We start from the raw sequence: 17,659 nt of genomic DNA on the forward strand, positions 1-17,659 counted from the left end.
TAGGAACGTGGAAATAATTAAATGGCACAATAGTTTGAAATCTTAATGAGATAAAGTGAGATGGAAGTTAATTCTTTATTTTTCTCTTTTTTTGCCCCAATGCTTAAAATGAGGGCACGACCTAGAATGAGCTCTATTACAAAAATGGAGCTATGGTTAGTAACATAGCTATTCAAAATAGCTTCCAGTTTGAACCCAGGGCTGTTGCACTGAAGAACCTGTTTTCTTAATGAGTCCAGCATGCCAGGCAGTGTTTATATAATCCACACTTAATTGGACTGTTTCAAAAAAGTGAGTGGCTTTAGAGTCTGGTCATCTGTTGACAGACACAGAAGCAAGAGTTTAGCAATTAGCAGAGTTATCCCATCCGGTATCCTGTGCATTAGCACAGCAGGGAATCCCCTCAGTGGAAGTCTGATTCTGCTCCATATTTGGAAAGAGTTTCTATGTTATTAACTTTCTAATAGTGTTAAAAAAGTAGTTGCATCCACTTCACAGGATCAGACCCCAGGTTAATAGAAACTGGTTCTCGTTTGCCTCTGCTGAAGACTTTCCTTTAAGTACCTTGTATAAGCCAGTGCAGTGTTGCCAGGAAGACTTCTCTGACACGTTTCTCGTTGTGGTTTGCAGATATCCTGACAAGGGCTTTGATGATAATTACTGCCGCAATCCTGATGGCAAGCTGAGACCGTGGTGCTACACTCTTGACCCTAACACCCCCTGGGAGTTCTGCGCAATTAAAACGTGTGGTGAGTTCAAGCAAAATTTATTACTTCCTTTTCCTCTCCAAAATCTGGACACAGATAGTTCAAGCAATATAGGACCACAGATAGTTCATGCATTGCACTTCACTGACTTTTAAAACATAGCTTTCAAAGAGGATGTCGTATAAAGATATTATATTTAGTCTGGACAGGAAATAAAAGAGTTGCAGGTTACTTAGCACTGGAATATGTGTATATCTTACGTTCAGGAAATTGCATTGAAATGTAGGAAAACAAAGAGCTGAAAGAGTGAGGCAGCATCAATTTGGCCACGCTGGGCATCTGCACTACAATTTGTGAGTAGATGCATACACACCTTCCCTACTCAGTGCACTCTCTGTCAACAGCTGTTCATTGCTTTGTTTTATTCTTGCGCATTGTGTGGTTCTAGGCTTTGGTTCCTGCATGACATTCAGCCTTGTGCTGAAGACAGAATTATCAACTTCCTCATGGGTTTCTCTGTGATATTCAGCACTCCAGCAGCAAAGGACTCTGCAGATAATTAATTTCTTTTCATGTGTCAACTACAAGATGGTGGCTTTTATTATCCTCACTTTACAGACAGGGAATTGAATTAAAGAAGTATTAAGGTGTACAAATATGGGAAGCCTACTTTGAGATTCTTTAGTTTGGAATTTTTAGAGCATTCTGTGGCATGTTCTGTCTTCAAAGCCCATATCCTCCAAACTTTGGCGGTAGCTGTGACAGCTCTGTTCTACTGATAATTAGATGTCTGAAATAAGCAGGGACAATGAGGAAGGTAAAACTATTTGACCTCCCTTGAAAACTTGTGTAAAGTAATTTTTCTAGACTTTTATGGTAATGTTGAGGCTGAGGAAGATGGTAGAATTAAGTTTTGTTGGGACACGTTTTAATCAGGAAAACGAGACTTGCATCACTGAAATTCCTTTCCTCATTCACAGTTTGTGGGATCTACAGGTGATAGCCTCCTCTCTTTACTCCTATGCTTCTCATTGCCAGATTTGGCATCCAATTTTTTGCCCTTAGTGAAGTGGCAACCTGTGAAATAATCAATATACAAGCATGACATTAAAGGGTGTCTTATAATACCTAAACAGTTTTCTTTATTCTCTTTACTCAAAACACTTTGTTTACAACATCTTGGGAGTAAAGGCAATTTCTAAAAACAAGGCATGACTTTGACTGAATCCATACTGTTGAAGCCTGTCAGCTTCATGCGCCTCAGCTCTGTGGCTGGGCCCAGGAATACAGGCAGAAAAGAGAAAACAGTCTTTTTGGCTTTTCTGTGAAGTAGAGGCAAAGGGAACCTTCTAAAACTACTCAGTGAAGCTCACAGTTTCATGTTAGCTCATGAGAAAGTCAGTTTCTCTTAGATCTGCAATTTTGGAAACTACAATTTCCTGTGTTGTCCTCCTTCAATTTTGACCAAAACTAAGTGTTAAAAAGAAAATCTTCAAAATCAGTCGCTCTGCTTTTCATCTAGCTTTAAGTGTCACTTCAGTAGGCTTGTGTCATTGTAGTATGCATTTGACTCTCTTGGGAGGAGGAAGAAAATAATAGATTCTATTAAAAAGAACAATAGATTTCACCTGGAACTGGATTTACACAAGGATTCAAAAAAGGAAGGAAAAAAAAGATAATAAGTGTAAAAGGAGTGATTTTTAATGACTGTTTAATTTTCAGGGTTCTCTGTATGTTGTTGTTGTTGTTATTATGCAAACGAAGACAAATCATTCTTGGGGTATCTCAAATCTAGATAAAATAGAGATAGTGGTGGATCTTACAAAAAGTATGTTTCTGAAATGTAATCCTATTTTTTTCTTATAATGTTGGCATTTAAATAAATACTGGTTGGAGGGGAGAGAAGAAGGAATGGCTCTGGCATGAACATTTATGTGTGACCAGTTGTTACCCAAAGGAGGAAGCATAGGATTCTCCATATTCACTTGGAATTCTTATCAAACCAAATTATTCAGTCTTTTCTACTCCCACCACCAATAGTTCAGAATTTTCCCTTCTTGCTTGTTCTTGGCTTAGGCCAGTGTAATGTCTTGGAGTGTCAGTCACTTCTTACCAAATAGTCAGTTGTTTGAAATCCAAAGGTTGAGTAGGGATACTTTTAATGTACTTCCTGATGCATAGTAATTGAACTTATTCTGCACTGTCATATGTCATTGTAAACCCAGTATAAGGTAGTTAAAATTAGCAAAATTTTTCCACTGTAAAACAGTGAGTTTAATTTGCTACTTTGGACAATGTCTGTAATCAGGCTCTCTAGAGACAGAAGAAACTTAACAGGACCACTGCTTGTTTTGTATCGGGCACCCGTTAAGTCACATCCGTGTTGAAAGTCTTGCCTGTGAAATACAGTACTATTAATGTAATTGTTTCTATAGTTTTTGATAATCTTTGATAAAGGGGAAAGTTCAGTCTTTCCCCATTGTGAAGACAAGCTTGCTTAGCTTTATGACTGAATTGTCCTTCCAGTTTTTCAATTAATTCATTAAGTTGGGGGGTTTTGTGGTTTGTTTTTTTTTTATTTTTGCTTTGTGGGTTTTTTTTGTGTGTTGTTTTTTTTTAAAAAAAACTAAACTGTGCTGCCTACATTTCTCTAATTATTATTAGATAATATATGAATCATATGTAACATACTAGATCTATTCTTTTCCCATGGTAAAAGTGTTTTACTGTGAAAAAGAAAAATTCCTAAGTTGAAGCTGACTGTTTCACAAATGCAACTTTTATAAACCTTTATCCTTTGGCATTTCCTGAGCTGATGTGTCAGTGTTCTGAGGATTCACATCTGGCTTTGTTGGTCGCATAACCTTACAGTTCATGTAACTTTCAGTATCTACAGTCTGGCCTAAGTTTTATGAAATAGTTGGGTGGGAGATCTCCTCCAAACTACTGTAATGTCACCTTTGTCTACCCAAGTCACAATTAATGTCGTGAAGAAAAGGTAATCACCAGAATGAAATTTTTAAAAACTTCACAATGTAATGATTTTAGTGTTGTGATGAAACCCTTTTGTTTCATTTCTAGGCGAAAGTTGACAGAATTAACCAGAAATTCTTCTTTCATCTTCAGTTAGAAAGTATATGAAGATCAGTGGAAATTTCACATGCAAACCGGTATTTTCACTGCAGAAAACTGTAGATCTTTGGAAATTACTGAAGCAATCTGTATAAGTAAGAATACAAAAGTAGTGATCTTGAAAGTGCATAATCCAGCAGATACTTTCACCGGATGTTTAGCACAGGCATATGGCATTGCCCTCTACGTTGATGTGATGCTGCTCAGTGCTTTCCTTTTTAACCCAGAGAGGGAATTTATCACTGATACTACTCTTGTATCACCAGCTTGGTGATCAGAATAGGAACACAAAATATCAGAGCCCCGTTTTCAGTTTTCTGTCTTTCTTGAGGCACAGAGAAAAACTGTTTTTCCATCTCTTAGCAGGGAGCCCAAAACACTGGGCCGTTCTGGATTTCAGTGGCTGCTCCATTTTCTGAAGCTGTGGCTGTGTGCAATCTCAGTACACTAAAAAGAGAACATCATGAGTTATATGTCTTTATAGCTTTGTGGTTTGGATTCTCACACAGGTTTTTAATTCCTATGTTGAGGACTGTTTATATATTTTACAAGAAATACTAATTAGAAAAAATGCTTTGCAACTCCAAGTCCTTGGACCATACACAAAAACGTAGGTGTCCTCTCCTCGGGGGAGTGACCACAAGGCAGCATGCTGCTTGTGGCTTTTGCTACATGTCATGAGTGCTAGTATGCTCTATAGCCAAAATGCTGACAGCAGCTCATATACAAAATTTTCAGCAAAAAAGTCAGTGGAAGGAAGCATTCAGAAAATAAATATGTTTTTAAGACTGAAGAGACAGGAGGGCATTGTAACTTTATTTCCAAGCACAGAAGGCAGCATAAAACGTTGTGGCTTACAGCCAGGGCTGTGAGAAAGAGATGACAGGAGCAATTAGGGATTAGAGATGGCTCAAGCTGCAAAAATTGGATCTGGATTAAGACTTCAGGGACCCCAGGAATGGTTTGAAGTTGATCACATATGTGTCTGTGGTTTTGGCTTGAGACAATTTTTAGTTAGAAGAGAGGATAAAAGAACAACTACAACAGCAATAAAGAAGTGTAGGACGAAATGAAGAAATGGAAGCAGTGACAGCAAATATGAAAAAAGAAAATGACTGTTATTTTGGCAAGAATGAGGACATGACTACAGGGAAGATAGGAGCAGGGAGATAATACTACTTTAAAAAAAAACAAAGAGTAGCTGCACTTTTGTGGACGAGCTACAGGGCAGAGAGGTGCTGAGGCCCAGAAATGAGTAAGCTACGTATGTCAGTCATTCAAGAGCTGCAGAGCTAGAGCTACAGGGAATTATTATGGTAAGGACAGTGCTTGGTTGCTGCCTACCTGATTTCCAACCAACCCAGCTGATTTTACTGTGGATTTAGCCTTTGCTAAACTTTGCTATGAGTCAGTACTCATAGGCAGTAGGCAGGGGTGACTGGAGTATGAAAAGCCCTGAGAGAATTTAATAAGGGTCTGGATTTGGTGGGAAAGAGCAAGTAATGAAAAGCAAAATTGAGAATCTAGGTGTAAAATGAACCCTCGCAGTGTGCCTACAACTTTTGGGAAGACAAAGAATCACCAATATTAGATTGCTTATACTTTAGAAGCAGATATTTCAACTCCCCGTTTGAATGTGAAGCTCTGATTAAAGAGTTATTTGTTGAATCATAGCATGTAAACAAATACAAGTGCCACTCAGTTTAAGTTTAACATTTATGTAAGATAAAGATGTTTATAGAAAGGAGGCAGTGAAAAGAGGCTGATATTTAGGAGTTGATAAAGTGTTACCTTTCACCTGGCTTCACACGGAGCCGTAGCAGAGGTCGAGCATTCATCGTGCATGCAACGACATAGAAAACTATGTTTTCTTAAAAACGATCCTTCTCAGATCTTTTTCGTAATTTCTATGATTTAAGAGCTCTGAACCTACAGAGGTCAAAATTAATTTTTTTAAATGGATTCAAACTAAAAATTGTTTGGATTTAAAGCCTAGTTATAGATATTGAAACAACCCGGAAAGATATATTTCTGTTCAAGGACAAACGAACTGTAGGTGTGCACGTTTTCGGTGACAATGAGTTCTTCAGTACTGTGATTCTTTAGCTTGGGTCAAATTTATTTCTTCACTTTCTCATATGTTTTTACTGAAAAAAAAAACCCACCACCAAACACTAGAAATCAGTGGGTTGGTTGTGGGTTTTTTTGTTTTTGTTTTGTTTTGTTTTGCTTTTTTCACGTTTCATGTATTGTGAGATAATACATTGAAGGAAACACATAAAAAGAAAAGAACTGCCACTATTGTACCACTCAGAAATGTAGATTGTATTGCTTGAGGTCGGGATGTGTGGAGGCGGTATAACTGAGCATGAGCAGCTTCTCTCCATGATGTCACTCAGGTTTCTTACTGACATCTGCAGAATTGCATGGATCATGTTTAAAGAGGACTTTGCTGTGTTTAGAACATTTTCTTTACTAGGTTAGGCACTTCTTATCTTTCAAAATCTACTTAAAAATCTTGTATTACAAATCAGGGCACATTTTCCTTTTGTTGACTGACACACTAGGGAAGACATTGCAACAATATAAGCAAAAGTAGGAATTTTCCTGATGAAGTAATTTAGGACTTTGCTTCTTTTCCAGCTATGTCTTTTTCCAAAAATACATGGCTAGGGTTACCATGAAAGAACAAGAATACTTCAGCAAAATCCCTATCTTCTTTTAAGTCAGTAGGAGTTTCACCAGTGAGCTAAAATTTGTGCAGGATTTTCTTCTGGGTCATTGGGATTAAAGACAGAAATGGTACTCAAAGTTGTTACTTCAGCTGTAGAATGACTCAAGGCCCCTGCTGATTCCTTCATGCTGGCGTTACTGTGAGAACCAGAACTAAGAAGACAATCTGTGGTTTTACACATCAATCTCTGGAGAATGTTTCATCTCTTTACTTAAGCATCTATGAATGCATGAGCTGGCCCTTATTAATAAAGTTATGTATTTTGAGGTACCAAAATAGAGAGGGTTTTATAGAACAAAGGAAACCTTTGCATTGATTGGGGACTTCAGAGTGAACATACAAAGGCGGAAATACTACTAACAGAAAATGCTCAAGTAGCTATCTGAACTACATGGTTAATTTGAGTCATCCAGAATATTAAAAAAAAATTACAACAAAGTTCAAAAAAAGCAAAATGCTGCTAAACAATTATCAAATTCTTCTGTTGATAGTGAAGCTTTGTACAGGAATAAGAAGTGACATTTAATTAATAAATCCTAAATGGTAGTCTTTTATAAGATGATATTTTGTGTGATCTTCCTTCAACAGTACTTTTTATCTCAGTCCAGAACTACAAAAACTGAACTGGAACAAAAAAATGAAAAGATACTTCTAATATGAAATTAACCTGCCTGCATAATAAGAATTGCTTGTTGAACTTAAATTAATCTTCTAACTTATTTCATAATGGCTTTCTCATTGAAAGAAGCCCTTGGAGTGGCAAGTTTTAATTCATATTTTAGAGGAATCGCTAGGATAAGGATGGAGATTCAGCCTTACTGATTTTTAGCTTTATCTTGTTTCCACCTTGTTAGAGAACTGGTGAGTGTTGTCTCAGGACTTTTTCACTCTCTGCACATCTGATGTTCAAGTTTGGATATACTAAACATTAAATAATTGGTTATGTGGGTGATGAGTAATCAGCCTCACGAACAAGATCAATACAGAATGGAGATGACTATTTAAGTTGTGGACTTGGACAACTTGGACACTTCTTAAAGTTTGGCAACTGCTTTATGGTCTGCACAGCACCTCTGCAATGCCTCATGAGGCAGGCACCACTCCTCAAGCTTTTTTATGAGCCTCTACTCATCCAGCTCACCTCTCATTAACATGGAGACTGTTCCCACAGTGTCTCTTTGTGGAAATCACCTGCTGAATGACTGATTTCTTGAGCTTTTTTTTTTTGATCATTTTTGAGCTTTCTGTGAGATTCAAGAGCCAGGAGAGGTTGTTTCTGAGGGCACAAGCCCTTGTAGTTTCAGAATTATATTTCAGAAATATTTCGGGGTGTCATTTTTCATGTTTGAAAACTAACATTTGTAGGAAATGTAAGTTGGTATAGCAAGAAGAGTTTGAAGAGAGTTCTATGGACCTTTTGGAATGACAGAATTTCTTTATTAATTCAAATAAAAATATTTTAGTGATCCTTTTCATCACTAGAATTCTTATTGAAAGCTGCCACAATGTAGTAGCAACAGCTAATCCATCACACATTGCAGATTTTGAAATAAATTCTCTTTTAGCCATTATAATACAAGTCTTTCCAGTAGAGGCTTGGCTGTGCAAGTATTCATGACAATGTGAAAGTTACATTTGTCTGGTTCCTTTGAACAGAACGTTTTGACATGAGCAAACTGTTGTAAAATCGGATCTACAGATAGAGATCACTGCACAGACATATAACTTAAGGTTTAATGATGAGCTGTGTATCTGTAGGTATATAAGAAGGAATGCTCTGAAGAATAACTTTCTGGCCTTGCTTAAATTGATGCATTAGTTATTTTCTTTCAGGAATGTGATCTAAAAAAAAAAAAAAACAAACCCATACAAAGATAAATAAATGCCAACCTAATGACCTTTTCCCTAGTATGACTAAGTACAGCTCCTTACAGTTGACATAGTAACTTCCTGTATATAAAAAAGGTCTTTGTAATAGCATGTATTAGGTTGTATTTTTATACATTGTTACTATTATTTAAGAAGACTATTTGATAGAGTTATATAGTTGTAATTCATCAATTTACTTAAGAAATATCATGCAACCAGGATGCTATATCTATGCTGAAATTGATCGTGGTGGGTAACTTTATTTTTTCCAAATTGTACACCACGTCACTTTCATTTTTAACAAAAAAAATCACAGTGCGATGATGTCCTTTTGTCTTTGGAATGGGCTTGGAACTCACAATCCCGTTGAAACAGGACAACCTTTGCAAACAAAGTGCCTCGGTAAGGAAGGACAGGAAATTAATTCGACTGTAAAACACTGATGTAAAAACAGCAACCAGATGAAGAGAAAAGGGAATTTTTCTCCAGCATGGAGAAATGTATAATTCAACTTGATAACTTGATGTCATCATCTGACAGGGAAGTGATCTTTAACATAGAAGATTAAACAGCAAATCAGCCAAACCCATCTGCTATGACATTTGGTTTCCTTAAGATCCATATTCTCTGCAAGTTCGTGGAACTGGCTGAAGTTACCAGGAATGAACTATATTATGAATAACACATAAATATTGTTCTAATCACTGGACCATTCAAAGAAAACTAATTTTAAAGTTTTATTAACATACTTATTGCTGGCAACAAATACTTTTAAAGTAATTAATAAAATTAGTCTTGTGAACAATAGCAATTACCAACAGATGGGCAGTTACTTACAAAAATATTACGTTGAGAGCTTTTTGGGACATTGTTGAAGTGTTGCTCTTACTGTAGTATATTTAGTTTTGTACTACTTTGTATATATCTGATGCAATATCTGTGTCGTTAATTTGCAATTATGAAAATTGCTTAAGAAATGAAAAGAGTCTTTCAAGTTACGTGAATGAGTCATCTAAAAAACCACTGTTCTTCTGAGTTTAGTTCAAGACAGCCCACACCAGGGTCAATGCAGAGTATATCAACATCTGTAAAAGATCTTGAGTCTGATGAATTTGTTGGTCTTTAAAACATTTGTCTCTCTGTAGAGAATACTGATCTTTGATTTCCAAAAGCTGGGCTGTTTTTTTTTTTTTCCTCTAACTGTATGAGACATAAAAAGAGAAGCTTCAAGGAGGATTTAGCACATTACTTTACAGTAAGATTTATCTTTTTTTTTTTTTTTTTTTTTTTGTATCTGCATCTTTTTTTCTGTGACTTGATATTCTGGGAATTCTTTGGAGAAAACCAATTGAGTTTTAATCCTGCAAACATGTATTAACATGTTTAACAGTGTGCACATGGGTGGTCACTCAATTTTGTAAAGCTAAGCAAATGAGAAAATATTTGCTGAACTGGAAAGAGTAACCAAGTATATCTCCTGACGTTTAATGATACAGCATAGGGCAGGTATCTCACTAAACAAAAGCTCTTCAATGCTGCAGATTCTTTGCCTGCAAGTGGATAAACTAGCATAAGAGCTAACACCTATTTTGATTTAATGGATGTTGCGAAGAGAAGAAAATCAAATTGACAGTTTCACCAAAACCTTCAAATTAGTTGAAGGTTTTGGTGAAAGGTCATCTAGTCCAAAACCTTGGACTAGATGACCTTTGAAGATCCCTTCCAGCCCTAACCATTCTATGATTCTATGATTCTAAATTATGACAATATGAACTACAATGTAAAGTTCAAACCTGACACCTAGAGCCAGGCTCAGTCTTAAGAAAATGAAACAACACTTCTTCTCTGGGTCTACAGATGAAAGCGTTGTGAACAGCACGGAGGTAGCAGCTGAGACGTCCACTTGCATTCAGGGACAGGGTGAAGGTTACCGTGGCACAGTCAACACCGTGTGGAGTGGCATCCAGTGCCAGCGATGGGACTCCCAGTTTCCTCACCAGCACAACATCACCCCCGAGAACTTCAAGTGCAAGTGAGTAGAGACATGTGGGTATTACTGCAGCAGGAAAAGAGCTTAGTTTTTAAATGTTTAGAAATTCATGCCACCAAAGTAGATCATAGGATCCCTGTCCCTGCTCTGTGACCTGATGCATTTACCCTACTTGCTGATGCTGAAAACCACTTTAACATGAGAAAAACAGTTATTCAGATCTCAAAATATCAGTTCTAGATGAACCTGTGTGAAACTGTAGGATTTTTAATGAACTTTTTCTTCAAGCATATATTCACCAATTTAATTGATTGTGAAGTGTGTGGATGTTTTCCAGACTAAGACCTGAATCCCAATAGTACTGGTACATTAATATTGTTTTTCTTCCATGAAGGCAAGTACTTGTTCACAGTTTAGTTACTGACGTTAACTTAGTATGTCCTAAATCTTACCTAAGTGCAATCTCATTGGCAACACTTGACATTTATAATATTTGACAACATTTCTTTTATTTTCCATCTTTTTCATCCTTTTTCTGTCTCATTATTAGATGTACTTGCATGACTAGGATTGCTTTTACCTGAAGGACCACTGGTTATTTAATGTTTCTGTACACTTCATAAACTCCCACTTATTTTAGGCAGGTATCTTTATCATGTTCTTTCAGTCTTTTTTTCACTGAGCATAAAGGAAACCAGCTGACCAACGTGGACCCAAAGCTCGACTTGTACTAAATGTCTTTGCTGATGGCTAAATATCAGTCTGGGCTTGTGCTAGAATTTAATAGTGTGGATCTTTCAAGGCAGATGAAAGATTCCAGTCTGAGTTCAGATTATCTCTCTAACAATAGCTTGTTTGAGCAAAACAGTTAGGATTGTTGTCTTCATCTCTTCACTACTATAGTTCAGTTTACTGATCAAATACTGTGCATTGTAACACACCTACTGAAAACCTGACAGCTATCATTGTAATGGAAAATAGGACTGATCCTGAGCCTCCTCTGCCAATCTCAGGACCACCTTGAGTTTACCTGAAAGTTTGTGCTTGAGCCTCATCCCACAGGTTTTTCTCAGACAAACCACCGCTTGAACCGATTTGCGCTGTACCTACATAACTTTGCTGCAGGATTAGGCCCTCGTACAGTTTTAGCAATGTTCCTGACAGTGCAGAAGGGCTAACAGTATTAGGACTGCTTATTCAGCTGATGCTTGAGAGGGTACTGGCTATAGAGACCAATAGCTTGAGCAATATCAACAGAACTGCTGGTACAACTATTCAAAACTCACAAGAGTAAGAATTACAGTATTAGGCTCATTCTTTCCATAAGCTGTTATCAGTAAGTGCTGCAGATGGAAAAATGCAGTGAAATATGGAGATGCACAGAACATGGCAACAACTGTCAGGAGATGGGAAAATAAAACTTACATTTAAAAGGTTTGACTATTTCATGCAAGCTGCGAGAGACATTTAAAGATGTTCCCTTGTGGCTAGCTCTTACTTTAAAGGTAACAGCTGTATAGAATTTCAACATACATTTTTTTTTGTATTCCAAGATTCAATTTCTTAAATGAATCACTGACAGTCTACAGGACTCTGTTTCTCTAAACTCAGCAGAACCATTCAAAGTACAGGGAATTTTAAGCACTTTGGTAATGTTTGTATTTAAAAACACTTGTAATGGCTTGCAGGTGTATCCTATGTCAGCTTGCATGCAAATTTTGATGGAGAATCCTGAGTAAAAATAAGCTATAATGTAAATTTTGTTAATCTTCAAATGAGATCTTATATCCCGTCAAAACATAGGTCTTCTGAAAATAAATTCCCATAACCATATTCTTCTTACAATTACTATATTTTTCTGTACAGTGTGTTCTTACTGGTTTCTCATCTCCTTGCACCTGACACTGATCAGTAACACTCAGACCTTAAGGAGCCTATATTACTGCTAATTCATAATAAAAAACAATAGAATGCCTCAGTGGTCTTAGGTTATCCCTGCTGTGAGCTAACATATTTATTTTTATAGGGATTTGAGGGAGAACTACTGCCGAAATCCAGATGGATCCGAATCACCCTGGTGTTTTACCACTGACCCAAACATCCGGATTGGTTATTGCTCCCAGATTCCTAAGTGCGATGGATCAAATGAACAAGGTAACAGAGGGAAGGGTGATAACATGATTGTAAGTGAATGCTGTACTGTTCCAAACAGCAGATAAGCAGGCTTGAAAACTGGAGAAGTTGATGTTGATACATCTGTATTACACCTGCGTAGTTCCGCTTTGGCTTTATTTGCATACTTGGGATCCATCATGGCATAAATGAGATTCTTTCTCAGTTCGTGTTTTGATTCCAGCAAAGAAAGCTGCAGCAAATGTTTGCTATCGGATCTGAGTTTTAGACAAGGTGAATCTGTGTACCATTTTATATTATCTGGAGATCTGCTCCACTGTCTTACCTTTCTTAATTTGAAAGACATTTCTCCAGAGCTGAGATTATTTCCTTGGTACACAGTCTTTTTATAATTGCATATGAGGCCATCAAATGTGATTTTTTATTTTTTTTTCCATACACCCCTTTGTCTAAAAGGAATCATGCTGAAAATAACACAAGACTTCCCATAGAACCTCTTAGCTTCAAGCTGTTACTTGTGCCTGTGAAGTCCACTCAGAGTCTTCAGGCAAATGTTGTTTTTCCCATGAGGTCTTAGTATTACTGTAAAGACTGTTGCATCCTGAGCACTGATGTCCATCATAGCATAAACTGAAGCTAAGACCTTAGAACTACAACCCTACATCAGGCTACATTAACATCTCCGTCTTTAAATTCTAGCCATTTTTTCTCTTACAATTTGAAAGAGTTGCAAGAGTTCTGTCAGAGTAAGGATTAAACTTTGACTTTCACTCTGCGTTTTTTGTAAAGTATCAATTATCAAAAAGTAAAAATACTGATGAATATGAAACAAAATGCTTTATCCAAAAAAATATTGATAGTAGAGATAATTTAAAAAAATTCTCTTGAAAAGTTTCAAAAAAGCTTGTGATAAAAGCTTATGAATTAAACATAACTTATACTGGAGTGAACAGGTGAGTTTTTGAATTAAATTAAAGTCATGTTGGTTTTTTGATTGTGTCAAAGTAGAACTTTAATCTAGAATTATATACTGTTGCTGGTATCTGGAATCTACATAAGCTTGTTTCAAATAGGCTAAGAACGCGTGTTTTTTGAGGAGGGAGGATTAATGGGGGCATTTTTGCTCTGTTTTGTCTAAACCAACTCCTGATGACTCTTAGAACATTCTGTGTGACCCTTCTAAATTAACCATTTTCCCGGTTTATCTAAGTAAGACAAAATGTAAAATGTTCCTGTGCTAAGAATGAAGGCCTCAAGCAGAAGATTATGTATCTACATTTGTAATTTTCTCCCATTTTCTTTCGGATTTGATTTATACAGTTGTCTGATTTATTTAATGTTTACTAAATATAACACTTGTCTTTAATAACTTGGATTACTGATGAAAAGGAAGAGTTTTCGATGTTGCACAATCACCCTCCACTTCTTTTTGTCTCAATATTCCTATTTAGATTGTTATCGTGGCAATGGCAAGAGTTACATGGGGAATCTATCCAAGACAAGATTTGGGCTAACTTGCTCCACATGGGACAAGAATATTGAAGACTTACGTAGGTGTGTACATATGAAACAGAAAGAGATGGTTCAGTGAGTCCTGAATAAATACTGCCTCCAGATGGCATCTCTTTTTCTTCTGCAGTGATTTTAAAATAGCCCCTTATGCCCTGGAGCTTTAGTATCTTTTTATTTTTTAATTCTTTTGGGTTTTTTTTCCCCTCTCGGTGTTTAAATATATTATGCAATATGTCTTTGTTCAGGCTAACCGCTAATTGCAAGCTTTGAGATGTTTCTTAGTGTTTAGTGTACTGGCCTGGTTTACCCCATCTTTGTCCTTGGAAGTTTTCTTCTATGAGAGGATAGCAGGAATAAAGTAAGAATTATTATCTTATCAATCTGATCTCATAGCTCACACTACTTCAAGCAGAAGGTTAGACTCAAAACCTTGCAACCTGAAACTGAATCATGAGTCTATCATCTAGACTCTGAAAGCTGGAGAGGGACTTTTTACAAGGGCATGTAGTGACAGGACAAGGGGCAATGGCTTTAAACTGAAAGAGGGGAGATTTAGATTAGATCTAAGGAAGAAATTCTTTACTGTGAAGGCAGTGAGGCACTGGAACAGGTTGTCCAGAGAAGTTCTGGGCACCCCATCCCTGGAAGTGTTCAAGGCCAGGCTGGATGAGGCTTTGAACAACCTGGTGTAGTGGAGGGTTTCCCTGCCCATGGCAGGGGGGTTGGAACCAGACGATCTTTGAGATCCCTTCCAACTCAATACTTTCTATTATTCTATCTAATGACTCTGACATCAGATGCCATTAAAGTGACTTGCACTTTCTGTTGTTTCTCATTACTTTGGATTCACATTCAAGTAGCGGAAATAGCAAGTTACTTTTAATTTATTTGTTAAGGTAAAAATGGATCAGCAGCAGGTGCAAAAGATGTGAGTTTTTCAATCATGCCGGGATCCTCAGTGTTGTCTCTACCTGTTCAGAACAGTAGGTTAATATATGTCAGGATTAACAAGAAAAATGACTTTCAGATACTGCACAAAGAGATTTATCAAAAATTTTGCCATGTGTGAGATATTACACACATTAGTGTCCCAGACCAAAACAGTTTTCCCCTTGTTTTCCTTCAGTTTCTGAAGTTGATGCTATTATAGAATCATAGAACCCCTCACACCATATTATGTCTATATTGCCTTTGCTAGTCGTTGAGTTAGTGCTTGTGATCACCACAATTATAGTGCCCACCATAATAGACATTGCTCACTGGAATTTGACTAAGTCAAATTTGACTAAGTCAGCCTTTGGGGAAGCTGTATTGCAAAAGGCAGACTTCAGTGGTACTGTCTTGAATCACCAACTGGACTATATGTGGTTTTCCCTACACAGGATCAGAGACAACATACATATTCCAGTGTGCTGTCTGTGTAAGGGAGGCAGAGGTTTAAGTTATAGAATCATAGAATCATAGAATGGTTCGGGTTGGAAGGGACCTCAAAGATCATCTAGTTCCAACCCCCCTGCCATGGGCAGAGAAATCCTCCACTACACTAGGTTGCCCAAAGCCTCATCCAACCTGGCCTTGAACACTGCCAGGGATGGGGCATCCACAACTTCTCTGGGCAACCTGTTCCAGTGTGTCACCACGCTCAATGTGAAAGATTTCTGCCTTATATCTAATCAAAATCTCCCCTCTTTCAGTTTAAATCCATTGCCCCTTGTCTTATCACTACATGCTCTTGTAAAAAGTCACTCTCCAGCTTTCCTGTAGGCCACCTTTTAGGTACTGGAAAGCTGCTATAAGATCACCCTGGAGCCTTGACTTCTGAGAACTCTCATAAGTCAGCTGTAAATGAGACAGCTTGAACCAACTGGATGCTCTATGCAATTGCATTTATATAATTTTGAGCACAGATAAGCCTTTCTTCTCTTACTCTCAAAAATTTTCTAGCTAGGAACTTCTTTGGGGAGTTATCTGCCTCACTTCAGCAGTTACTCTGGTTATAGGTATGCTCGAAGAAGCAGGCATGGTTGGTTATGAAGCAAAAGGGCAGTGCAGCCGTAACTTAGGAAGCCTGTATGCTTCTGTCTGACAAGCCTGAAATAAACATCTCTCTTTCAGATTTTCACCCCAAACTTTCACCTTCAAAGTGCCTCGAGTGGGTTTGCAACTTAGGTGCCCTACCACTGCAGTTTGTCTCAGCTGTTCATCCTTCCCCTCACCAGATGCTCAGCCTTGCTGACTTTCTTGTGTTTCTTTCTCTTTGCTTTGCCTGAGGTTCAGCTTTCCTTGCAGATTCAGTGCTCCTTTGTGCTAACCACTAATCTGCAGGGAGAAGTTACCTGTGCTCCCAGAGGGGCCCGCAGATTTGCTGAGAGCAACACAGGCACTCTTCTAATCTGTGTAAAGATGCCCTCTCAGGGTATCCAGGGATTTTAGCTCAAGTGAGAGATCTAGAAACCTCCCAGCTGTCCAGTGGACACAGTGCTTAAAATACTAACCAGCGGAAACTTGGACAGAAGGAAGGAAACAGATCCAGCAAACATTTGGGTCCCCTTTGATTTTAACCAGCCCTAAATCCTGACCTGTAGGCTTCTCAATCAGCTAATATTACAATGTGGAGCAAAGCAACGTTTAACCTTTGAAAATTTAGGCTATAGAATAAAGCTTTTCAGCACTTTGAATTTTTTTTTCCCTGTAGGCATATACAAATATTCAGAGAACCAGATGTTAGTAAACTGAAGAAAAACTATTGCCGCAATCCAGATGATGATTTTCATGGTCCCTGGTGTTACACAGATGATCCTCTCGTTCCCTGGGATTACTGCCCTATTTCTCGATGTGAGTACTTGGTATGCCTCAGGCATTGTCGACTGTGCAGTCCCAGTGAAGCCATGGTGCCGCATGCGTACGCATACCTTTTCTGTTGTTGTTTGTGGCAGCAGAAGATGTGTAATTCTATCAAGAGTCAATTGTGCATGACTGAAAAGGGATGGAGAGAAGCTGCTTGTGCAATATATGAGCAAGGGGTCCTTTTCCTTGACCAGCTTAGAGATTTCAAGGCTTATTTATGCAGCAGGAGCATAAAAGGGCTATTACAGATGGTCAAACATTTTTCAGAAGATCTAGCTATTGAATGAGGGCTGGACGGAGACAAAGAATTGTCTAGTGGTCAGAATGCTGGCTGTGGCCTCGAGAAACCCAGGGACAGTTATCTTCTCTGCTACAAGCTTCATAGTTTCTTTGTGTGTTCTGTATTTGTTTGTAAAGTTAGGATAACTCGCTACGTGTATACCGATGTGTATATGTGCTGTGTAGATTCTGCTTTTGGATGTTTATGGGATGACTTAATTCCTGGCAAGAATTAGGAACATCGTTCCTTCAAAGCTGTATGTTAAAATCTAAGTAGCTTAAATAAACAGAATTAAAAATCATAGGGAATTCAGTAACAAACTGAACTTAAATGAAAAAAAGATTTATGCTGAAAAATGTGCAATTCACATTTAGGTTCAAGATTTTTCTCTTAAATTCTTATTTCTAAATCACTGTGCTGTATATCCTGAGAGACTATTTAAATGGTAAATCAGG

At 37.7% G+C, this 17,659-nt stretch overlaps 1 protein-coding gene across 1 annotated transcript in view; it reads left to right on the plus strand.

The window, feature by feature from the left end:
• HGF (hepatocyte growth factor) overlaps positions 1 to 17,659 on the plus strand; it is a 60,780-nt gene that overhangs the window by 31,518 nt on the left and 11,603 nt on the right. Inside the window, exons 7-11 of the mRNA XM_086609859.1 lie at positions 631 to 749; positions 10,300 to 10,474; positions 12,459 to 12,586; positions 14,017 to 14,119; positions 16,773 to 16,912. Coding sequence (XP_086465985.1) covers positions 631 to 749; positions 10,300 to 10,474; positions 12,459 to 12,586; positions 14,017 to 14,119; positions 16,773 to 16,912 — 665 coding nt within the window. The remainder of the gene's footprint in view (positions 1 to 630; positions 750 to 10,299; positions 10,475 to 12,458; positions 12,587 to 14,016; positions 14,120 to 16,772; positions 16,913 to 17,659) is intronic.

This window comes from Tauraco erythrolophus, chromosome 4 (assembly GCF_009769465.1).
Source record: "Tauraco erythrolophus isolate bTauEry1 chromosome 4, bTauEry1.pri, whole genome shotgun sequence".
Lineage (NCBI taxonomy): Eukaryota > Metazoa > Chordata > Aves > Musophagiformes > Musophagidae > Tauraco > Tauraco erythrolophus.